Source organism: Gopherus evgoodei, chromosome 3, assembly GCF_007399415.2.
Source record: "Gopherus evgoodei ecotype Sinaloan lineage chromosome 3, rGopEvg1_v1.p, whole genome shotgun sequence".
Taxonomy (NCBI): domain Eukaryota; kingdom Metazoa; phylum Chordata; order Testudines; family Testudinidae; genus Gopherus; species Gopherus evgoodei.
In genome coordinates, this window is record NC_044324.1 from 72,172,770 (window position 1) to 72,198,856 (window position 26,087).

General features: G+C 40.7%; 1 protein-coding gene across 1 annotated transcript; it reads left to right on the forward strand.

Moving 5' to 3' along the window:
• The first annotated feature begins 9,956 nt into the window (after window positions 1-9,956).
• LOC115647482 (nuclear receptor subfamily 0 group B member 2-like) lies at window positions 9,957-18,837 on the forward strand. The gene is made up of 2 exons (XM_030554211.1): window positions 9,957-10,605; window positions 17,623-18,837. The coding sequence occupies exons 1-2, from the start codon at window positions 10,032-10,034 to the stop codon at window positions 17,874-17,876; spliced, it is 828 nt and encodes a 275-aa protein (XP_030410071.1). The 5' UTR covers window positions 9,957-10,031; the 3' UTR covers window positions 17,877-18,837.
• The last annotated feature ends 7,250 nt before the right edge of the window (window positions 18,838-26,087 follow it).

Sequence of the window (26,087 nt, forward strand, 5' to 3'; positions counted from 1 at the left end):
CAATGGTTGTTAAAGTTTGTGCTTTTAAACAGTTAAGAAAAGTGAAATTGGTATCACAAGCAAATTAACTCTAAAAAGCTTGTTAAAATTATGTTACTAACTCTTTTGCTGTAACAAAGTGTTCAGCAAGGGAAAGCAATACACCTTCTCGTGGAAGATTACGAGCATTTATTTTAGCCATTAAGCATTACGTTTAGTATGAAATATTTGTAATGCACCCCAAATGAAAAAGGAATGTCTAAACAACAATTGCAAAGGTATAGCTTGTGTTATAAAAGGCTTGGTCCCTATTACATTGTAAACAAACTAAGTTAAAACTGTGTATTAAGTTTGGGTTACTGAAAACAAACAACCAAACAAACAAATCACTTTACTATGTTAATTAACAAAAGTTGTTCAAGTTGCATCCCACAGACGAAAGATGCCAGAAAATATCACACCCTGAAGACACCAAATAATATCAGTATACAGTGAAGAAACCCCCAAGCATCAAGGAAAGAAAAATGAAGTGCTTTATAAATAAGATACTGGTCAAATACACCTCCTACTTACCATATATGGACACTTAAGTTAACAATCAGCTAAAAACCACTAGCTGGACCAGGAAAACTGTCATTTAATTTCAACTTGGTTACTGTGTAAAAACAAATGTATTGTTGCTACTGTATTATCATTGTGCTGCTGTATTATTGCTGTATTGTATTATTGCTGTACAACATGTACGATGTGTATAACCTTGCTAAACTGTTTAACCAACACAGAGATAAAAATCAAGAAACAAATGGAAGCCAACAACATAAAGGCAAGGATAAAACAAATTGGTAAAGAAATTAAGTTATATAGTAACTACAAATTGGGTAAACAAATTCCTTTTAGTACCAGTCATAATTTGAGTCAGTGACACTGCATCCTAATTGAGGCACATGTTATTCAAAACAATCTTGTTCAGTGTCTGGGTATGAATATTAAATCCTGACACAGAAATATTTGATAAATTGGTTACTGTCCGTTCAGTAGGTTATCTGGAAGATAGCATCCATAAAAAACAACTGAATCTACATCAACCAATGGAACAGAGAAGCTACCCCCTTCTGTTTCCTGCTCAGTAAAGCTCACCCAAGGGTGACAACCAGAAGCAAGCGTAACCTATGACATGAATGGACAGTACTGTGTAGTAACTAATTACAATATATTTATACATAAAGGTCTCAGTGGTAGTGTCACTACTCCAAATTTCTGTTTTACTTTTCATATACATAGCACTGTAGGACACACTATCACAATCCCTATCCCAGTATTTTAAAACACTCAGCCTTCTACTAATGATGAGACAGGTGATAACTGGAATTTCCCTAATAGGACTGTTTTTCTATCTGTGTCACCAAAGTAAAAGGGCTAGAGTACACCAGCAGCCCGTAAAAACATGGTTACGCTTGGATATAAGGTGGTGTCATATGTACACATACATACTATACATACATTACCATACACACTACAAATATATATGCAATATCCATATAATTCTTATATATTAATTATTTGGGAGTTCCTCTAAGGCTCAATCATAATACTACATTCCTCAGTCATGGTCCCGGGCCTAACATTCCCAGGCCCACCATAAGGGACTAAAAAATAATTGGATAATAAAATCTGTCTATCAGTCGTACGAGGGAATGTGCAGACTAAAAAGACAGATGGGGCATGAGTGTATGGATGGTAAAATAAGGTAACCACATAACAGTGTTTAGCCCACTGGGTTATCTTTAGTCCATGTATTATGCTTTTCTGGGATGATTGGTAAACATCCTCCCCATAAAAAGACAAAAAGTGGGGGAATGTAGTAAGAGGAGGCCCTGAGATATAATAAACCTTGGTATCAGAGGCCTGGTATGAGGCCTAAGGCCTGAACTAAAGTAATGGTCAAGACTTTGCTAACATAAAGCAAAGTGAAGCTGTGAGCCAGAGGCAGGCCCTGCTCACAGAAGCTGGCAAGGAAAGAGCTGATGCTGCAAGAAGATACGTACCTAAAAGGTACTGAACGCTAGATATCAGAACATTCACATACTTGTACGTTCCACACAGATAACAAGGAACAGACTGACCCATCTCAATGACGGGCAAAAGGGTAATATGATGGATAGAGTTGTTTTGTTCAAACCAACATGTACAAGGTGAAAGGCGGCACCTTGCTATGTAGAGGGGTTGTACCTTGCTACGTAGAGGGGTTGCACCTCATACGTCAGGAGTGATGTGTAGCTTGTTTGTATCTGTGTATAAGAATGCATCCCTGGGGCAGTGTCTTTGTCCAGCCAAGGGGGCAGTGGAAAGTCCCGCCACTGACTGAGCTAAGTCCATTGTCAGGGGGCACATATTCGTAGTATGCCCTGAAATAGACTAAGAAATCTACAGGGAACTATCATTGTGCTTCGTTTGACAATAAACCTGGCCAATGTGCCTTCGTACCTTACTAGACTCTGTGGTCATTGGGGGTTCTCTTCGGGTCTGCTGTGTCAGATATCTGCGCAAAGCTGGGACAGAACACAGAGGGAACACATGCATGCAGCCGAGTGATATCAACATTGAACAGAGCAGAACACCACACCGGTAGCATCTGACAACAAAGATCAACAACTTTTTCAGTAAACATGCTGGAAGTGTAAGACTTGCATAGCCTGATATCCTCTGGTGCCCTTAAATCCTTACCAGAAAAAGAGCCTACCCCAAGGAGAGCTTTGGAAAGGGAGGCGTGCCAGGTATTCCATTAAGTCAACTAGAGACTTTGCTATAACTGTTGATTTTTACATGGAAGGTGCTCAAATTCTACAGTGGTGGGCTGCAATATAAAATCTTAAGGCAGGCAGGCTCCTGAAACAGAAAATGATACAAATAGGAATTATATAAGTAGATACTTATTGCTTATCTTATTGTATCTGTTTTTCTTGGCTCAATGAAAAGAAGAGCAATCCCCATCCTATCCATAATGAGCAGAGCTCTGATCCCAATGGGTCTGTTGCTGCAATGCTGGTGTCAGCTCATTGAAATCAATGTAAGCTGCTAGAAGCTCATCACTTTTGAAAAATTAAATCACTTATTTAGGTACCCAAATATAGACTTGTTAGGCTACCTTAGGGACCCATTTGTTCGAAATGTTGGCCAGTAACCCTAACCTACTTCAAATGGTGGTAGAAAATGCAGTCAGATCAGGAGTAATCCAAACAAGGACATGAATGTTTCTCATTGGTAGCAGTTTTGTGTGGACACAATGCATTATAGGTAGTCCAAATGGTGGTGAGTATGCCAAATTTCCCTTGGGTAGCAAGACTGATGAGTGGAGGGAGAATGCAGCACAAGCAGCAGTTGTTGTTGCACACACTCACCCCTTCTCTCTCTGTAAACTGTTGGTTGAGAGTATGTGTAGGAGCAAAGCAGAAAACAGTGGGGTGAAAACACACAACCCCAGCTCAAGCTGTAATTTTAATGAACTGCCTTGTCAAGGCCTGTCTACCTGGCCAAAGATAGATGGAGTATGAAAAAAAGCCCGGTGTGAGGATATCTGGGGACTCCTAACGCCTGAAAAATCTTTTTTATCTTGTGCATTCTCTTTTTCAAATTTAAAAACAGAAAATGTCATCATTGCAATTTGGGTGCAGATGTTCTCCCAAGTCAGTTAATGTATTGTAGAGAGTCCAGTGGCCAAGATTTAAAAAAATGGCTGCCTAATTTAAAAGCATAAGTCTATATTCAGCTGCATAGTTCTCAGCATTTTTGAAAATTGGATCATTTAGAAGCTGAATGTTAGACACTTGCTTTTCAAAACCTTGGTCACTGTTTGTTTCCAAAGTATTATATTTTGCTTTACAATTTTGTTTTAAGCAATCTATTAAGTAGATGAAAATACTGATGATCCTTTACCAATTTTACTATGAGAACCTTCTCCCTGGCACTAACTTTTGTTCTGTATCATTTGGTAAACAATCATGAAGCTATTAAAATGTACTGGAACATGAGATTATACTTTTATAACAGGATTTTCTCTCCTTTCCATGTAATACACTATGAAGGAAAATCAATGTTAATAAAAAGGAATGGTGTCCTATACCATATGTTACTGCCAGCAGGACTCTGCTTGTGACTAATATGTATACCAAACATGCATGGGAAAGGAGTTAAAATAATCTGGGACGGAACTTTAATAAACATAATTATTATTTGTGATGTAATAGACTGAACCTGGTCCCACTGAAGCCAATGGGCTATTTTCCAATGATTTCAGTGGGAACTGGATCTATCCTAAGGCATAAGAGCCTATTGTTCCAACTGGATCAGCACAACAGTACTGTGTAAACACTGACAGCACACTTTCAGTCAGGAGATGGAAAAATCTATTCTTTGATGGACTCACAAACATAAGTCATGGGAGGGAATGAGCATAGTAGCTCCAGCCAAGATTTTGAACACAGCAAATGCCAGCCTACCTGTGCAACTTGAATTCTGCAACTACCCTCTACAAAAAAAAAACAAAAACAAAAATAAAAAAATCCCACAGGCTCAAGCAGAACTTTTATAACATGAAAAGTAAGATGATCTAGAGACTCTATATCTACTGGGGAATTTTTTGTTGCTAATTGTGACTGAATGCACCCTTACATTTACACCCTATGCACTATTGTAATAATCTTTGTACAAAATATGCCTGGTTAAGGTATCGTTTGAAAACTAATAACTCAATAACATCATAATGAAATGTGTGTAGCAACATTATATGTAAAGTTATGAATTCCCCAAATGATGTTGGTAGAACATGTTCAAACCCATGTAGCCTTGATTAGGCAGAACTGATCAGGCAGGTCTTAAACAAAGGAATGTGTATTTACCTTAATTTACATGTTAGTAGTACACGTCCTTGAAACAGCACAAATCTGCATTTTAACATACAGTATGAAACCTATTTCACAAGGAGATCCCATGTCTCTGTCCTGACAGCTGGAAGGACCTCAGCAAAGTACATTTCAAAGAGTGACTGAACTATCAAAGTGAGGGACAAAACACTCCAAATCTCTCTCTCCCTATCCAGCTCTTTCCTTCACCCAAGAAACAAAAGAAACAGCCTATGGACTTGGGGAGCAGATCCTGACCTGAAACTTTGTCAGCAATGTTACTGGGAACCTGTGGTAAGAATTTCACCTCAGACCAAGCCTAGTTTAAGTTTAGTGCTAGGAAATATTTTATCTTTATTTTTCTAGTGATTATTTCTGACTTTAATGCCTTATACTTGTAATCACTTAAAGCCTCTCTCTTTGTAGTTAAATAAATTTGTTTTATTCTTAACCAAATTTAATCCCATGTTGTGAACTGTGCGGGTAACTCCATTTAAGGCAGCAAACTCTTGTACATTGATCACCTTAGAGGGGCAATGGACATAATATATCTGGACTGTTCATGAGAACATGCTTTTGGGGGGAAATCTGGGACTGGGAGTGTATTGGAGTTACCGTGCAAGTGATAACCAAGGCTGCTGGAAACCAGAGTGTGGCTGGTGTGTGGCTGACAAGCTGCTGGGATCTGAGTTGCTGGACCAGGGCTGTGGCAACACATCGACTCTCAGGGTGTGATCTGCATGCTGGGAGGCTGTTTGTGAGGAGCCCAGGTTGGGAGCTACTGCAGCAAAACCTTGTGAGGTACCCCAGGTAGCAGGGCAGGCGTGACAGCCCGTCTCTGGTCTGGAATGTACCTCAGAATGTAATGCTAATCTAATTACCCTAGAAGGCACGTAGTGTAGACAAGCCCCTAGTCTTCCCATTTCTGGGGCAGTTTTCTGTCCCTTCTCTTCTTTCTCCTCCTTAAAGGAAGAATCTCTCAACATGAACATCATGCAGATGCAAATAACAGGGTATGTTCTTCAAAACTCAATGAACTAGCACAAAAAACCCAATTCTAACTAGGGTCAAGTTTGTGGGTTTGCAATATGCTTGGAATATGCCTTTTGCAGAGCTAAAACTTGAAGTTAAACCGCACAATTGATTTTCTTTAAGACCGGCTAGGATGTGTCTATAAAGACCTAAATGTGGAAAATATATAAATGTAGGTGCTTCATAATAAAATCTGAATAAACTTTCCCATATGTAAAACCAGATGAGAGAGCTCTATGCAATGGAGAGCTCAAGCATAATTTTCCCCTTGCTAAAGATTCAGTTCATTGTGTTCACAGTGTTTGTTTTGTTTATATATAATGCTCCTAATGATGTATTTTAGCCCCTTAACTATAGAAGGAATGGCCATGATCATTCCTGTCTACTAGCTCTGTTATAATACAGCTAAACAGATCTGTGTGTCACCAGACTTATTTTTTTAAAAAAACTGACATACAATTGGTGGCAAATAGGAAGGGAAGAGACAGTATGACACTTTGTTTTCTGCAGTCAGTTCAGTGGCACCAGGCCATAATGTGGGCAATATGCCAACTTGGCTGCACAGCTTACAAGGAGACAATAGGAATGGGTTGAGCCATGCAGCAGAGGACTAGGAGACATTTATCCAAAACCACCGAGCATCTTTTAGGTCCCTCTGCTTTTATTTCTTCATATGCATACAGGGTAGGCCCACTGCTCAGTGAGGAGGGGGAAACAGTAATGGGAGACTTGGAAATGGCAGAGATGCTTAATGACTTCTTTGTTTCGGTCTTCACTGAGAAGTCTAAAGGAATGTCTAATATAGTGAATGCTTATGGGAAGAGGGTAGGTTTAGAAGATAAAATAAAAAAAGAGCAAGTAAAAAATCACTTAGAAAAGTTAGATGCCTGCAAGTCACCAGGGCCTGATGAAATGCATCCTAGAATACTCAAGGAGTTAATAGAGGAGATATCTGAGCCTCTAGCTATTATCTTTGGGAAATCATGGGAGACGGGGGAGATTCCAGAAGACTGGAAAAGGGCAAATATAGTGCCCATCTATAAAAAGGGAAATAAAAACAACCCAGGAAACTACAGACCAGTTAGTTTAACTTCTGTGCCAGGGAAGATAATGGAGCAGGTAATTAAAGAAATCATCTGCAAACACTTGGAAGGTGATAAGGTGATAGGGAATAGCCAGCATGGATTTGTAAAGAACAAATCGTGTCAAACTAATCTGATAGCGTTCTTTGATAGGATAACGAGCCTTGTGGATAAGGGAGAAGCGGTGGATGTGATATACCTAGACTTTAGTAAGGCATTTGATACGGTCTCGCATGATATTCTTATAGATAAGCTAGGAAAGTACAATTTAGATGGGGCTACTATAAGGTGGGTGCATAACTGGCTGGATAACCGTACTCAGAGAGTAGTTGTTAATGGCTCCCAATCCTGCTGGAAAGGTATAACAAGTGGGGTTTCGCAGGGGTCTGTTTTGGGACCAGCTCTGTTCAATATCTTCATCAACGACTTAGATCTTGGCATAGAAAGTACGCTTATTAAGTTTGCGGATGATACCAAACTGGGAGGGATTGCAATTGCTTTGGAGGACAGGGTCAAAATTCAAAACGATCTGGACAAATTGGAGAAATGGTCTGAGGTAAACAGGATGAAGTTCAATAAAGATAAATGCAAAGTGCTCCACTTAGGAAGGAACAATCAGTTTCATACATACAGAATGGGAAGAGACTGTCTAGGAAGGAGTATGGCAGAAAGAGATCTAGGGGTCATAGTGGACCACAAGCTTAATATGAGTCAACAGTGTGATACTGTTGCAAAAAAAGCAAATGTGATTCTGGGATGCATTAACAGGTGTGTTGTAAACAAGACACGAGAAGTCATTCTTTCGCTTTACTCTGCGCTGGTCAGGCCTCAGCTGGAGTATTGTGTCCAGTTCTGGGCACCACATTTCAAGAAAGATGTGGAGAAATTGGAGAGGGTCCAGAGAAGAACAACAAGAATGATTAAAGGTCTTGAGAACATGACCTATGAAGGAAGGCTGAAGGAATTGGGTTTGTTTAGTTTGGAAAAGAGAAGACTGAGAGGGGACATGATAGCAGTTTTCAGGTATCTAAAAGGGTGTCATCAGGAGGAGGGAGAAAACTTGTTCACCTTAGCCTCCAATGATAGAACAAGAAGCAATGGGCTTAATCTGCAGCAAGGGAGATTTAGGTTGGACATTAGGAAAAAGTTCCTAACTGTCAGGGTAGTTAAACACTGGAATAGATTGCCTAGGGAAGTTGTGGAATCTCCATCTCTGGAGATATTTAAGAGTAGGTTAGATAAATGTCTATTAGAGATGGTCTAGACAATATTTGGTCCTGCCATGAGGGCAGGGGACTGGACTCGATGACCTCTCGAGGTCCCTTCCAATCCTGGAGTCTATGAGTCTATGTTCTGTATATAGGCTAATGGGATGAGTCCCTGTGTGCTATCTTGGATATGGCCAGATGTGAAATGTAGGTGGAAGTATTGCCATGAAAAACAGTAAAGTTTTTGTTTGTTTTTCAAAATTTCCCATTGTTCTAAATAGAGCTGTGTGAAAATGGTCAGTGTAACTTAGGATGACCAGATAGCAAGTGTGAAAAATCAGGACAGGCAGTGGGGGGTAATAGATACCTATATGAGATAAAGCCCCAAATATTGGGACTGTCCCTATAAAATCAGGACACCTGGTCACCCTAGTGTAACCCCCCAAGCTGCTGGAGACTGAATTTCAGGGTGTGTTGCAACGTCTAAATGCAGGCCTTTGTAATCAGAAAAAAATTATCTGCAAAGGGGCCTGGTTCTGAATGTACAAGATCCCATTTGCAGTTGAACCTGGGCCGAATGATGGCTTTGCATCAAAATCATGTATCATTGTGACTCTGTGGCGAAATCTGGCATCTTTGACTGGATTTGGATTTGGAACCTGAGACTCAAAATGAAAACTGAAGAAGGGTTTTATGATCAAACCAGAAGGAAGTATCTACAGCAATTCATAAAGCCCTAGTAATAATTATTACAGTTTGGGTTTCTTTGGTGCTTTTTAATCCAAACACACTCCCCAAAGTGGGCATGTTTCCAGTCAGGGAAAATGAGACACAGAGCAGTCCAGTGAGTTGCTTCATCTGATAGACATCTATGTATTTAATGTAATAAAAATTCTTTACTCCATCCTGCTGTAGCGTTTGCTGAGTAACCATTTTACCTTACTGATGCTATCCCTGATTTTCCCCCTCTAACATTTTTGCTCATTTTATTGCATCATGGATGAAATTAGGCCCCATTCCTGCAAACACTTAGCACATGCTTAACTTCATGCACAAGTGCAGGTGTAAAAACGTCTGCAGGATCATGGCCTGAATTTGAAAGTTCCCTGGTGGAAGGACGGTGACCTTTTAGTCTAGCACACTTTGCTGCTCTGTAAGAATAACCATTACTAATTATAAAAGACCATACTGCCTGCAAATATATCCCTCTCATGTTTCAAATTTACAGAAATCAAAATTTTGATTTACTTAGATCAATCAATAGCATTAATATGTATAAATACATTTCTGCATCTTGTTTTGTCATGGACATGAACAAGGTCAGTGTATCTATAAAAATACAAGTAGCTTGTTTCTGCAGTTAGCATATTTTTCTGTTGACCTTCCCCTCAAGGGCAAGCTATATATGATACATAGCCTGCAATAGTAAAAATATCACTACGATTGACAGCATTAGAGTCCTTGGTGTCATGGCATGGGGACAGTCACTACAAAACTGCAATGATGCCTGACAGCACAGAATACCTCTTCTATTGTTATATTCCTCAGTCAGCCAGCCATGGCTCTCTCATTCAGATAATTTCAGTCATGCAACATAGTGGGATTGGTTAAGCCACGCCTTGTTTGGCTGTGAATAAAACCACACTGGAGCAAATAAAGTTCAAGGTAGCTTTACAGCTCAGGGTCACATTTCAGTTCAGCTAAGTGTATAAAAAGCACACAGTGCCTAGCTGTTTGGCAGAAAGACTCTCTTGCACTACAGCAGCATAGTTCTGCATATAATATCCTGACGAGGTGACTGCACTACTCAGGAAACCCTCAAGGAAGTGGGTATGGCTAGTCAGGCCTCACTTGAGAAGTCTAGAAAATGCCAGTGTGAGACAAGTCATCCCCAGAGCATCCTTTACCAGATCCTTAACAAGGAAGAGCAGGATGAGACCAGATGGCATGCCCAGTACTACCATCCTTGCTACTCGATATCAAGTGCTGGCTGTCCCTGTGAGGGCAACAGGAAAGTTGTCCTCAGAACTCCAGAAGTCACCTGCATGAGAGCTTCTGAAGTGCTCTTAAAAACTATAACTTTTATAAGAAACTTGCCTTCTTTTTATCATTTGCCCCAGGAGGATCAGGCACTTCTAGTACAACAATGCTGGGCCCCTCTCTTTGTCTTGGGCCTGGCACAGGAGTGGGTGAATTTTGAACTGAAAGAGATTTCAGTCCCTAGTTTGTTGAAAAAAATCCTTCTCAATCAGTCTCTGACAGATAGTGACAAAGTGGAGAACTCCTCCCTGGGAGCATCATTAGCAGACGTTCAGAAGATGAAGAATTTCCTGGAGAAGTTCTGGAATTCAGACATATGTGCAAAAGAATATGCCTATTTGAAAGGAATTATTCTCTTTAACCCTGGTAAGTTCCATGGCAATATTTACAGACAAAGGCACAGCTAAATGTGTGTCTAAAAATATTTTAAAATCTATCTGCAAACAGATGTTCGGATTTTTAACCAGACTTCTGTCATCCTAGCTAACTACTTTCAAAATCAGCATTTAGCAATGTAATTACTTTTATTCTGAATTTACTTCTGGTGATATCTAGGTTTATATATGCTCACCCTGTTACCCTTTGTAAAAACAAATGGCTTTAAAAAAGCCCTCTATTAAGAAATTATAGGTCATATAAATGTATTGTGTCACTTAAAAATTTGATTTCCAGACTTATGGACAGAGATAATATAGCTGCATTAAAAATGTGGCAGAGATACATGTATACAATTTAATATTAGACATATTGTAACAGGACTTCCTAAATACCCAAAATATTTATTAAGAGACAAGATAGGTGAGGTAATATCTTTTATTAGACCAACATCAGTTGATGAAAGAAGCAAGCTTTCGAGCTCCACAGAGATCTTCATCAGGCCTGAAGAAAAGTTCTCTCTCTCACCAACAGAAGTTGGTCTAATAAAAGATATTTCCTCACCCATCTTGTGTCTCTCAGATCTTGGGACCATCACGACTACAACATTGCAAACAATGTAAAATTTTTATTGTTGAGAGCACATCAACAAATCAGACATCACACATAAGCTGCGGGATCGGAGCATTGTGAGCAAGGCACCTGTGGGATTGCATTGTATTGCAAGTTGTATAGCGTTGTTGTTTTTTTAATATGTTGCAGTTTGAATTTAGCATTCTCTACATCACTGTTTTTACAGCTGGGTCCCTGTATAACAATCACTAAGAAAACTCAAAAAAGTTATGATCTTCTCACCCCTCATTGTTAGGGAGAGAGACAACTGAAGCTTGGGTGAAAGTGATCATGAAATAATAGAGTTTGCAATTCTAAGGAAGGGTAGAAGGGAGTACAGCAAAATAGAGACAATGGATTTCAGGAAGGCAGCTTTGGTAAGCTCAAAGAGCTGAAAGGTAAGGTCCCATGGGAATCAAGACTGAGGGGAAAAACAACTGAGGAGAGTTGGCAGTTTTTCAAAGGGACGCTATTAAGGGCCCAAAAGCAAGCTATTCCGATGGTTAGGAAAGATAGAAAATGTGGCAAAAGACCACCTTGGCTTAACCACGAGATCTTGCGTGACCTACAAAATAAAAAGGCGTCATATAAAAAATGGAAACTAGGTCAGATTACAAAGGACGAATATAGGCAAATAACACAGGAATGCAGAGGCAAGATTAGAAAGGCAAAGGCACAAAATGAGCTCAAACTAGCTATGGGAATAAAGGGAAACAAGAAGACTTTTTATCAATACATTAGAAGCAAGAGGAAGACCAAGGACAGGGTAGGCCCACTGCTCAGTGAGGAGGGGGAAACAGTAACGGGAGACTTAGAAATGGCAGAGATGCTTAATGACTTTGTTTCGGTCTTCACTGAGAAGTCTGAAGGAATGTCTAATATAGTGAATGCTTATGGGAAGAGGGTAGGTTTAGAAGATAAAATAAAAAAAGAGCAAGTAAAAAATCACTTAGAAAAGTTAGATGCCTGCAAGTCACCAGGGCCTGATGAAATGCATCCTAGAATACTCAAGGAGTTAATAGAGGAGGTATCTGAACCTCTAGCTATTATCTTTGGGAAATCATGGGAGACGGGGGAGATTCCAGAAGACTGGAAAAGGGCAAATATAGTGCCCATCTATAAAAAGGGAAATAAAAACAACCCAGGAAACTACAGACCAGTTAGTTTAACTTCTGTGCCAGGGAAGATAATGGAGCAGATAATTAAAGAAATCATCTGCAAACACTTGGAAGGTGGTAAGGTGATAGGGAATAGCCAGCATGGATTTGTAAAGAACAAATCGTGTCAAACTAATCTGATAGCATTCTTTGATAGGATAACGAGCCTTGTGGATAAGGGAGAAGTGGTGGATGTGATATACCTAGACTTTAGTAAGGCATTTGTTACGGTCTCACATGATATTCCTATAGATAAACTAGGAAAGTACAATTTAGATGGGGCTACTATAAGGTGGGTGCATAACTGGCTGGATAACCATACTCAGAGAGTAGTTATTAATGGCTCCCAATCCTGCTGGAAAGGTATAACAAGTGGGGTTTCGCAGGGGTCTGTTTTGGGACCAGCTCTGTTCAATATCTTCATCAACGACTTAGATCTTGGCATAGAAAGTACGCTTATTAAGTTTGTGGATGATACCAAACTGGGAGGGATTGCAACTGCTTTGGAGGACAGGGTCAAAATTCAAAACGATCTGGACAAATTGGAGAAATGGTCTGAGGTAAACAGGATGAAGTTCAATAAAGATAAATGCAAAGTGCTCCACTTAGGAAGGAACAATCAGTTTCACACATACAGAATGGGAAGAGACTGTCTAGGAAGGAGTATGGCAGAAAGAGATCTAGGGGTCATAGTGGACCACAAACTTAATATGAGTCAACAATGTGATACTGTTGCAAAAAAAGCAAATGTGATTCTGGGATGCATTAACAGGTATGTTGTAAACAAGACACGAGAAGTCATTCTTTCGCTTTACTCTGCGCTGGTTAGGCCTCAACTGGAGTATTGTGTCCAGTTCTGGGCACCGCATTTCAAGAAAGATGTGGAGAAACTGGAGAGGGTCCAAAGAAGAGCAACGAGAATGATTAAAGGTCTTGAGAACATGACCTATGAAGGAAGGCTGAAGGAATTGGGTTTGTTTAGTTTGGAAAAGAGAAGACTGAGAGGGGACATGATAGCAGTTTTCTAAAAGGGTGTCATCAGGAGGAGGGAGAAAACTTGTTCACCTTAGCCTCCAATGATAGAACAAGAAGCAATGGGCTTAAACTGCAGCAAGGGAGATTTAGGTTGGACATTAGGAAAAAGTTCCTAACTGTCAGGGTAGTTAAACACTGGAATAGATTGCCTAGGGAAGTTGTGGAATCTCCATCTCTGGAGATATTTAAGAGTAGGTTAGATAAATGTCTATTAGGGATGGTCTAGACAGTATTTGGTCCTGCCATGAGGACAGGGGACTGGACTCGATGACCTCTCGAGGTCCCTTCCAGTCCTAGAGTCTATGAGTCTATAAGCTTATCCTTTGCAAAGGGGGTTGGCTATTTCAGCACCACAGAATGAATTAGGCAGGAGGGGGCTGATCCTAAGTCCCCTGAAGTAAAAGGAATGACTCCTGTTCACTCCAATGAGCTACAGATCAGGGCCTTGACTCCATCAATAATTACCATTCACGACACAACCATCCACAATGTGCTGTATTTGGGGCTGCCCCCAGAAGAACACTTGAACATGTCAGCTACAGCAAAATGTCTATCCATTTAGTTACATTTCTTGCAAGAAGCATTGTAAAAGTGTGTTTTAGAAGCAGCACTGGCTTCACGTGTTTTCAAGTGGAATTTGAGATGTGTTTTTCATTGTTAAGGCCCTTTAGGGCATCTTATATTGTCTCGTGAATCCTGGGATTGCATCTACATAAGAAAATTTGTGGGATTTTTGCTTGCTTTACTGTGAATAATTTTCAGTTACTGAACTTCTGAAAATAAATCCACATTATGGGAATGCAAAATCACCCCGTGGTTTACAAACTTTAAATAGTTAACATACTTTGCCTCTCTGAAGAAAATATTCTATTGGGGAAACTCAGGCAGAGTCTTTAAGCAATTTACTCAAGGCTAAAATTAGAATTTAGGAGCCCATGGCTCATATTCCTGTGCTCAGCCTACTAGGCCGTTACTTCTTACCCTTACTTATTTCAGTGCAGATTCATCTGTGCAGCTCTCATTTTTGGATTATTGTATCAGTAGTTCTCAAAAAAATTCCACTTGCCAAAAAGTATTTAGTATGTAAGTTCAACCACCTTTTGCATCGCTGCCTCAGCTTCAGTGCTTGATGCCTGGTCCAAACTTAATGCTCTGCAAGTCTGAGCTGTGAGTTTCAAACAATTACTACCATCCATAGTGCTTATTACCCATGAGGGGTTTTGGGGGCAGGGGCAGGATTGGGTGATGTCCAGGCAGGGTGCTCAGTATTTCTAGAACCTACCAGAGTGCCTCATGTTGCTGCACAACAACTTCTCTAGCTGATTAAGGAGCAGTGTTTGTCAGACTTTGAAGTTAATCCTCTCCTTGGGTGTGTTAAGAGAATGCGGGAGAGTTTAAAGCCTGGAAAGGCAAGGCTGAGTGACTCAGTAGCAATGTTCTGCATTGCCAGACAGACTACTCATAGTTGGTACTTATTTGTCACTCTCAGGGCCAATCACGTCTGTGGATTGGGCTCAGACAGCATGCTCTGCCCCTTGTGGAAAGGAAAAAGCCTCATATCATTCAATAACAATCCCTCCAACAAAGGGCACGGCTGTGTTGGCTTCAAAGGGAATACCGGTCACTTAAGGTATCCCTAGTAAGGAGGTTAATGTCTTGGATATACAGCCTTTGCCAGGAGAAAATGTGGGGGAAAAAGAGGGTTAAGAAAATCCTCAAGGCTTCCACTGGGATGTGTAGAGAGGCTACTATGTAAATTATGGCCCAAATCCCAGGGGGTGGATGGAAAATGCTCCACATATGTGAACAGTGAAGCTAAATTGCTCTCAATTACTTCTGACAGTGCACTGAGAAACAAACACAGTGATGAGACTGAAATAGTGAAAATAGCATTGTTATTACACCAATGCCATCTGCGATGCTAATGTTAGGACCATGTCAGGGGTTCTGTTATAAATGTCATTTTTCAGCGGTTTATAACTTGGCTGGGGACACTTATACATCAATGAATCTTACTGCACACAAGCTCAAGCCAAGTGATTTCTTTCTATTAATATTTATAATGTGAAAACATTGGTTTGTTACATATAAAAGGAGGGAACAAATGAGAAAATGTAGCAAGTTTCAGGGAAGAATCCATTCTGAGTAAATAAAGCTCTTGACAATCTTGCTTCCCACTATAATAGTTAGGGTTTTGACCTCTGCTGAGAGATTGCAACTCTGGTTACCCAGAAATCTAGGACGGGTGTAAAAGACAGAGAAAGGGACAAAAATGACTATAAACCCTTTGTTTCCAGTTACTCTAGTTGAAGCAAGGCCTCTTCTCCTCCTCCTCCAGCTCCTATGGCCGGAGAGACGATAGCATCTAGAATCTCTGTTTAAAAAAATAATCCACAAAGTTCAGCCATCTGGAGTAAACTCCAGGTTACTAGGCAAGACAGTGTAATCTCCAGCACTTATAATTCTTAACTGTGGGTGGGATGCTTCTCCTTCAGAGCCACATATACAAGATACACATCACGCATTAATCTCCCCATCCATGCAGGAGTGGGGTCTGCTCTTTTTGTGGCACTCATCCTCCTCTGGACCCTGCAGAAGGCACTGCTCTGTGGGCCTGAGATCTGTGCTGGGAAAAGGGGTGTGGGATGGGCTTGCGGAGGCAAAGGGCAGGAATGCTAGGCTGCAGGCCAAGGACAGGGTCAAGGGTATATACATCATTTCTGGTCTAGAGTGTGAAGATTCCTTCAGGGGAAAAAAGAGCCTGGAGTTGCACCATTTTCGCTATGGCCCACCCTCTTCTCTGGGGCTCCAGCGCAGGTGAAGGCAGGAGAATTCTACTGAAGCTGCATTGCCAGTGACCAGGGGACATTACCAGAGGCCAAAGTCAGTGCATGAGTTTTTCCCAAGGATTGCACTGGGATCCACACATATCGTTGGGGGCCTTCAGATCTGGGGTTGCACTGCATGAACTTCTTTTGAAGAATGGCAAACCCCCAGATGGTATAATCTATGAAGAACTAGATTCCTTGGGTAGATTTTCTCTTCATGAACCCCATCCCATGGGATTTGTCTTTGGGGTACAATGGAATCATTAGATATGAGAATGGACTACATGGAGTCAGGCAGAGAGAAAATGGCAGCCCAGATGTCTGAAATTAAAGAATCTATGTTAAAGCAAGCTCAGGGCCTTTGCCTGGGGAATTTTGTCCCTTTTCAGGTCGACAGAGCCCCAGACTCTTGGTCTTCAAGGGCTTGACCTCTGATTTTAGTGAGGTTTGTCACATATTTTAACTGTAAATATCTGCTTAGGTTTAGACTGTGTAGACAAGCCCTTAGACAGGCCCTCAGGCCTGTCTAAGCTATGCTGGGGACCTCTCCAGCTTCAGAAGCAGCAAAGGACTCGGAAGACACAAAGATGGTGTAAACCAATGGTTCTCAACCTTTACAGATGACTGTACCCTTTTCAGGAGTTTGATTTGTCTTGTGTACCACCAAGTAGTTTTTAAGTGAAATGAAACTTACTTAAGAAAATCAGACATAAAAATGCAAAAGTGTCTCAGCAGACTATTACAAAAATCACTTATTTTCTCATTTTTACCATATAATTATAAAATAAATCAATTGGAATATAAATATTGCATTTCAGTGCATAGTATATAGAGCAGTATAAACAAGTCATTGTATGAAATTTTAGTTTATACTGACTTCAGTAGTGCTTTTTATGTAGCCTGTGGTAAAACTACGCAAGGATCTAGATGAGTTGATGTACCCCCTGGAAGACCTTTGGGTACTCCCAGGGGTACATGTACCCCTGCTTGAGAACCATTGGTATAAACTCACCTTAGCTATCTCTTCCCATGGGCTATAAATTCTGTGCTGTCTGTCTTAGAGGTACAGCACAGAATCTGCTGCTGTGTATTTAATCTAATTCACTTCCCTAATATTGTCTTTTTTTCTAAAACTTCACTTTTAATATAATTCTCTGGTTGCATTATACTGGGTTTTAAACGCTACACAATAGTCACTAAAGCTACCTGAGCATGTTTTCCCATCCTTCTAAAATGAGTTAAAAAAACAGGATATATAAAAAAAAAGGACAATAAATACTCTTAGCTGGAGGGATGGATACAAACCATTACAGAGGATACATCATAAACTAGTTTTACTCAAAAACGCTTTCCTTGTTTTATTCCTGTTTTTACAGACCTGCCTGGCCTAAGATTTCGTCACTACGTGCAAACCCTGCAGCAGGAAGCCCAGCGCACTCTGATGGAATTTAGCTCAATGATGTACAACAGAAACCTTGGCAGATTTGCTTGGATTCTTGGGCTGCTCACCAGCCTCAAAGCCGTTAATGCCGAGACTATTGCAGAACTCTTCTTCAGACCTATTTTAGGAGAGGTCAACCTAAATGAATTACTTCTAGAAACCCTGTATTTCAAGCAAGACTTACTTTAAAAACTGAATACCTTTTTGTGTTCCTAAATAACAACAACAACAACAAATATATATGAGGGGAAAAGGTTTTATGGTCAATATATTAAAGGTAAACACAGATAAAAATTGACTAACGTAACATTACTATGTATTTTTTGGTAAAACTAAATGTAATCATGTAAACTTCAGACTAAAAAACGTATTAACTATCAGTTCATAAATCTGTGTGCCATATCTGGAAGAGATTTGTCCTAACATACCACGAGGAAGTTTGCAAGGTATTATCATCATCTCCAATTGCTGTAGTTCCAACTGGGTTATTTCTAATGTTCATTTTCACAACCACTTAAAAAAAGTGTTTCCTACAAGCTGATTTGGCAGAAATTTTTATTTTCAGAAAAACTGCCGAGTTTGACCCTACAATAGCCAGATCCATCTGTTTATGTACCCATCAATCTTGATCAGTGATAAAATAAGGATAAGCCCTGCCCCTTTGTGGGATGTAATTCCCTAATTCCTATTGTCTTAAACCAGCACTTTTTTTGCATTTGGCTGCTCCCTTAACTCCATCCTTTCTGACTCTTGATCTCACCTCTAGCCCATCTCCTAGCTCTTCTCCGTCTGAGCCTGCCCTCCACACACTTCTGTCATCTATCCCCACCCCCATGACTCAAAATGTCCCATGGCCTCCCTGCCTAAGCTTTTAGCCAATATGAATTACATGCTTGTATGGCCAAGAACCTTTGCTGATAATTAGTGCTACCCCAAAAACAAAGAACAAAGGGAAAAATCATGAGAAAAGCTCAAAACGTAAATATAAGGAGATAGTTTCAGAGTAGTAGCCATGTTAGTCTGTATCAGCAAAAAGAACGAGGAGTACTTGTGGCACCTTAGAGACTAACAAATTTATTTGGGCATCAGCTTTTGTGGATTAAAACCCACTTAATCGGATGCATGCAGTGGAAAATACAGTAGGAAGAGATATATACACAAAGAACATGAAAAAAATGGGTGTTGCCATACTAACTCTAATGAGACTAATCAATTAAGGTGGGCTATTAGCTGCAGGAGAAAAAAAAAACTTTTGTAGTGATAATCAGGATGGCCACAACACATTACTGGCATGAAAATCCCTAATGGTGACAAAGTGGAGAGGCCATGGCTTATGTACTCAAAAGCCCAGAATGCTTCATACTGTTTTTGTTGCAGACTCTTCCAGTCTAATGTTCCAGTCACATTGGGTTCTGCAGGAACAAAGGACTGGAAAAATTTGGCTAGAAATCTGGCATGCCATGAGAAAGCAGCAAATCACCAGAGAGCATTCTACAGGTGGAAAGAGCTTGAGATGAGACTAAGGTTAAAGGCCACCATAAATGATCAGCATCAAGAGAAGATTGCATCAGAGTTTCTTTATTGGCAAAATGTTCTGAAAAGGCTCATTGCCATTGTGAGAATGCTTGCTACCCAAAACCTAGCGCTGCATGGCACTTCAGATCTGCTGTATGTGCCAAACAATGGAAACTTCCTTAAAATTGTGGAGCTAATAGATGAGTTTGATGCTGTACTCCAGGATGATCTAAGAAGAGTCACACACCATTACCTTGGAAAAACAATTCAAAATTAGATCATACAGTTACTGGCAAACAGAAGATTGTGGCAGATCTGAAGTCAGCAAGATATTATTCTGTTATTCTGGACTGCACACCTGGCATCAGCCATACGGAACACATGATTTTAATGGTGCATTTTGTAACAACAACAGAACCTAGTGAAAATGTCCCTGCAATGGTGACTGTCAGAGAGCATTTTCTAGAATTTATTGACATTGATGATACTACAGGAGCTGGTATGACAAATGTGCTTCTTAAAAAGCTGGAAGATACAGGAATTGCGACAGCTGACATGAGAGGTCAGGGCTGTGATAATGGTGCCAAAATGAGAGGGAAGAACAGAGGCATGCAGACACGAATCCAAGAGTTAAACCCTAGAGCTTTTTTTGTCCCATGCAGTTCTCATTCATTGAACTTGATCGTCACTGATGCAGTAACAACTTCTAGTGAGGCTGCTGAATTTTTTAAATGTAATTCAAAGCATCTATGTATTTTTCTCTGCATCAACTCATCGATGGCAAATTTTGAAGCAACATCTGGGAATACCCTCTTTGACACTGAAACCACTGAGTGCCACATGATGGGAAGGTCGAGTGGAGGCAATAAAGCCTATCAAATACCAAACTGGGAAGATAGCTGATGCCATAGTTGTCATTATGGAGGATAATACTATGACAGGAACTGTTCGTGGGAGAACAGTGGCAGAGGGAAATGGAATCACCAGAAACATACATAACTTCAAATTTCTGTGTGGCTTAGTGTTGTGGCATGATATACTGTTTGAAATAAATGTTGTAAGCAAGAGACTCCAAGGTGTTGCCCTTGATATATCTGGAGCAATGGAACAACTGGACAAAGCAAAGTCATACCTACAGTCTTATTGATCAGATGAGTGATTTGAAAACATTCTGTAGAGTGCACAGAAGTTGGCAGAGGAACTTCATACTGAAGCTATTTTCCCACCCATTCAAGAATACAAGAGTCACCAAAGAAGAAGACATTTTGATTACAAGGCACGGGATAATCCCATAAGAGACCCCAAATAACAATTCAAAGTTGAATTCTTTAATCAGGTGCTAGATTGTGCAATACAGTCTGTTGAAGAACGTTTCATACAGCTCAAGGAACACAGCAGTATATTTGAGATGTTGTATGATATTCCAAAACTCCTCACAGTACCTGAAGAAGACCTATACTAGCAATACAGGGCACTAGAGACAGTGTTGACACATGATGACATGTGCAATATTGATGCAAGTGATTTAGGTGATGAACTGAAAGCCCTTTCACGATACATTTCAGCAGGATCAACTCCAAAGTCTGTTCTGGAATATATGCGCACAAATAAGATGATCACCCTCTTTCCAAATGCTTTTGTTGCTCTGTGCATACTTCTAACACTTACTGTAACAGCTGCCAGTGGAGAACGCAGCTTCTCCAAGCTGAAGTTAATAAAAATACATCTACGCTCCACAATGACACAGGAGAGGCTGGTCGGCCTTGCAATCATCTCAACAGAGCATGAGCTGGCCCAGACTGTGGATCTTCAGGAAGCAGTTTAAATCTTCGCAACCAAGAAGGCACAGAAAACACCATTTTGATTATTCAAACAGATAAAAATGCTAGTGTTTACTATGCAGACAAGAAAAGTTACATTTGCTGTTCAGGTGTTTGAAAGTTAAGTGTTACTTAAAATTTTTGAACAAGGCATTTTAAGTTGTTAGTTCTCCTTTACTGGGGGAGGTAGCAGAGTAGTACCATGAGAGAAGCAGAACAGGAAGAAGGCAGAATTGAGACCTTTCAAAGTTTTGGCCCAAGTGAGGGGGTATGGGGATGTCATTTGAGCTCCTCGTCTCAGGTTCCAAAATGTTGTGGGTCGGCCATAGGGGGAGGGCTCTCTGCTGTGAATCCTGAGCAGAGGTAGGTGCCTAACTCCCTTTGAGGGGTGGGGCCCTCCTTGCCATTTCCTATTGGCCATCTTAGATGACTTCCTGCTCATCTTGCTGGCTTCTGTGGATCCCACGCAGTGTACAGGGAGCCTGGGCACCTAATCTGGGGCTGTGGATTCTATTAGGCTCTGCATTCCATCACCTAACTATAGGCAACCTGCTGCCTAAGTTCCCTTTGTGGATCTAGCCCCCAAAAGTTCTATTCCAGAGAGAAAACAAGAGTCCTCTTTTGCTCTGAGTTCCTTATCTAGAGAATCTGGATCCTATATGGAATGATTCTGTGAGATTGAACCAGGCTGAACTTGCATAGCCATGGTGTAGGTTAGGTTTCACAGCATGGCCTGACAGCACTGGTGCAGAGCTGAACTGCACAGTATGGGATACCAACAGACAATGATGGTGGTGCAGAGCTGACTTCATGGTACTGTGACAGATGGCAGTGCAGCACTGACTTTCACGACTAGGCCCGAGCAAACCACCCACTGATGTCATGTTACAGGACCAGGTAGCTGCACATCAGAGTGGGAGCTGGTGGAGTGGATTTCCCTGCATTAGGCCTGAAACATAGAGGACAGCAACTCCCACATTCCCCCCCCGCCCTGCCCTTTACTACTACTGAGTCTAATTGGATCCATGAGTGGGATCTGAGGTTGGTGGAGATTGTTTTGTGGTTAATTTATGGACCTCAACAAACTGGACAGTTAACTATGTGGTTAGCCATGCTCCAGACACTAATTTGGTTTTGCTCATTTATGTAAACATATAATTGTTATATTTTCTGTTGGTGTTTTGCTTTCCCCCTTTCCCCTAATAGAAGGTATTTGCGTGGCCATGTTCCTAAGAACTGCTTTGAGCGCTTGCAAGCAAGGAAGAAACTCCTGCAAATATGATGAGAGGATCTATTTAAATTTCCAAGAGCTAGAAGTCGCACTATAGCTCTGATGGGGCTTAAGATGCCGTTTTAGTTATTTTAGAAAAGGATCCCTAGACAGACAGAACCGGCCCATGTTGCTGCCATTGGCACCTGGGAAAAGGATTGCATATACGTGACTCTACAACATTCCCGATAATAGTGGTGGAAACTCTGTTAAGTAATTTAATACTTAACTGGACAAAACACTTTGACAACACACCATCAGGAAGTGATTCCTGACAAAGGACTGGCATAGGATGGTGAGAAGATGACCTAACAGGCCTCTGCACTTCTACATGTTATATGAACTAAGTTTCATGGACTCATAATACTAAATTTTTATCACTCTCTGCCACCTAGTGGTTTCAGAAAGAAACTACAATCTCAGTAAGATTAACTACATTTCTACTACCATCTAAATTTTTGTTAGATTATGTTAATTTTGATTAGATTGTGATTCTGGTACATTTAAGAGAGAGTTGTTATAATCTGTTTGTTTCTGAATAGGGCCATGGTCATCACACAACTCCCTACACACGTTGGCCAGATGTATCTTCTGAAAATATTGGCCAAAATTTTCAGACTTGGGTGGCTAACATTAGGTGCCTGAATCCATATTGAGGAAGCCATACAAGTAGTCTGATTTTTTTTCTTCTTCCCAGATTTGCAAAATACCAAATAAATCCCATTGACTTCAATGGGGACGGCAAATGCTCAGAACCTCGGAAAATCAGGCCACTTATACAGATGCCTACACACAGATACTAGATGCCTAAATTTAGCCCCTCTCCACCCCCAAGTTTGAGCCATTGGCACTAAGTATCTAACCAAACGTCTCCACACACCTACTTATGTACCAACTCTTTATATAAATCTAAAGGGAAACGAATAAGGTGCTACCACAATAATTAGAGTGCTCTTTTAGATCTAGAAGAAAAAAAACAATTAGCATCTACACATTAAAGATCAGAGTCTTAGAATTACGTGATGACCTGTAACTTCATTTAAAATCAATGGGAGTTTCAGGTACTCAGCAGCACCTCTGAAAATATGTTCCATAATACAGAAACACACACTGTGTATGCATACACGCATCCCTACCTCTCGTGACAATCATTCCCTTCTCAAGATAGTTCCAGCTTACCCTTACAAGGTTTGATATATATTGCTGTATTTTAAAAATATTTCTGAAGAATTTAAAGGATTTTTTTTTGTTTTTTTTTTTGCATTTGCAATGCATCACATTTATACCAGGTAGCAGGTATATTCAAAAACATTCCCAGGGGAAGGTAGCACAGCATTTATAAATCAAAATCTAAAAAAAACCTCTTTAAAAATTATGCACAGTATTTTCTCCCTGGTAAGAGGAAGAGAAAAAGAATAGAACCACAAATGATAAATGATAGAAACTATGTTATGTAACAACTGCTGGGAGCTGCTCAGATACCACAGTGATGCCTGCAATATAAGTACCTGAATAGAATAGATACCCAAATCCTAGTAAATGAATCATCATTTTGTAGTATAGGCTAGTCAAAAGAGCCAGTCTGGCCCTGAAAAAATTATCCAGAGGTTGAGCCCACCACTGCAGCTCCAATACAATAGAAGGGGGTGAGGGGAAGATATGGAACAGGGAGGCAAACCACTCAATTCTAATTAAAATTAAAGCATTTGACTGGGGAGGCATATGGAATTTTGCATACAAAAATAAATAGCATGGGAATATGATCTAAATCTAACTTGCTTCAGTTATTTACATTTTAAAGTGGAGGCTGCAGCTGAATAATATTTTAAATCTTATCATTTGCTGAGAACAATTAAATGTGATCCTAGATAGCTGAGCTGTGCAGTATTTCAAATCTGCCTGTTTATATTGAGTGAGCAAATGGGCATTTATGCCTGCAAAAGGATGATTGCATAATTAAATGCCTGTTTTATAAAATTTTATGGTGAAAATCTGACTCTTGCATGTGTAGTTGTTCTTCTATGGGTGCAGGTTAGGCAGCCACTTTTAATACTATGGGGCTAAATATTCTGTTGGTGTAAGTGAGCACAACTCCACTATAGTCCATGGAGCAGTATCAGTTTACACCAGTGTGAATTTAGCCTCTGATCCTTAAAGTAACTTTGATCATCATGCTATTCTATACACATTTATATGCATCACTATAACTGCAGAAAAATCATGTGATAGCAAGTAGTTGTTTAGATCAGGGGTTCTCAACCTTTTTCTTTCTGAGGCGCCCACAACATGCTTTAAAAACTCCATGGCCCACCTGTGTTGCAACAACTGTTTTTCTGCATATAAAAGCCAGGGCTGGCATTAGGGTTAGCAAGCAGGGCAATTGCCCGAGTCCCCATGCCACAGGGACCCCCCTGCAAAGCTACATTTCATAGGCTTCAGTTTCAGCTCAGAATGGTGGGGCTCCAGCTCAGAATGGTGGGGCTCAGAGCCCCTGGCATCAGCCCCATGCAGTGGGGCTTTGGCTTTCTGCACTGGGCCCCAGCGAGTCTAATACTGGCTAAGCTTGGCAGACCCCCTGAAATCCACAGCCAGTTTCAATCCTGAGCCCTATTCACTGAAACATGCTGTTTCCACTATATGGCCATGGACTTGTATAATACATGGTAATACTTATAATTAGGGCTGTCAAACAATTAAAAAAAATAATCACAGTTTTAATTGCACTGTTACCAATATTAGAATACCATTTATTTAATATTTGGGGGGTTTTCTATGTTTTCAAATTTAGGGTCAGGTCTGGGGGCTCTGGGCTTCAGCCGCTCTCGGGCCACAGGGCTCCGGGCTTCAGCTCCCCACCCCGCCAATGCTTCCTGCTCCTCCCACAAATATGCAATTAACATGCTAAAAAAAGCATTAATTTTGCTTTCAAGTAATCAAATGACTGATTTACAGCCTTACTTATAATGTTAATCAGAATACCTGAAGGACCCAACTAATATTTCATTATTGGGCTTACTTTCCTTTTATGTCATTCAGAATGTTGGCCTTCCTTCGTCTATAAAAAATTGTCATAGTGATCCATCTATCATTAACATAGATTTTAAGGCCTGAAGAAACCAGTCTAACCATCCAGTCTGACTTCCTCTGCCCCAATCTCAGTGTTTTCATTCGTCTGCGGTTTAATGCAACTCTTCAGCTGCTGAACAATCAAGCCTTCTAGTGTTGTCTCAGTCCCAGGCTCGTCTTACGTAAAATGGCACCCTCGGCCAACTTCTATTTTGCTGCCCTTTCTTTGGAGGTGGAGTGGAGCTGAAGACAGAGCAGGGTTGGCAGAGGAGCTGGGCTGGAGGGACTTGAGGCTGAGAGCCCACGCATGGCCAGGCTCAGGGCTTATAACCCTCACATAATCACCTTGCGACCCCCAGTTTGGAAACCGCTGGTTCAAGATGACAAGCTGGCTGTAAGAAGCTGTCAGCATAGGCACTAACTCCCTCTCTATCTGGAGGGTGCTCAACTCCCCCTTCCACTCCAGGCCCATCTCCACTCCACCCCTTCCTCCAAGACCCCACCTGCTAATTAGCATCCACTAATTTTTTTCCCTGGGTGTTCCAGCCCTGGCCAAACTGAGGGGTGTAGAGGAGAAGATACGTTCTGGGGCACAGAGTGATGGGCCCAACCCAGGGGCACCATTTCAGATTTTGATATGGAGAGGAAACTTTAACCATGATTCCAGGGGCTACTTAGGCAGCTGAAAACACTAGGATTTTTTCGGGTTATTTTTTTTTTTGCAGATAA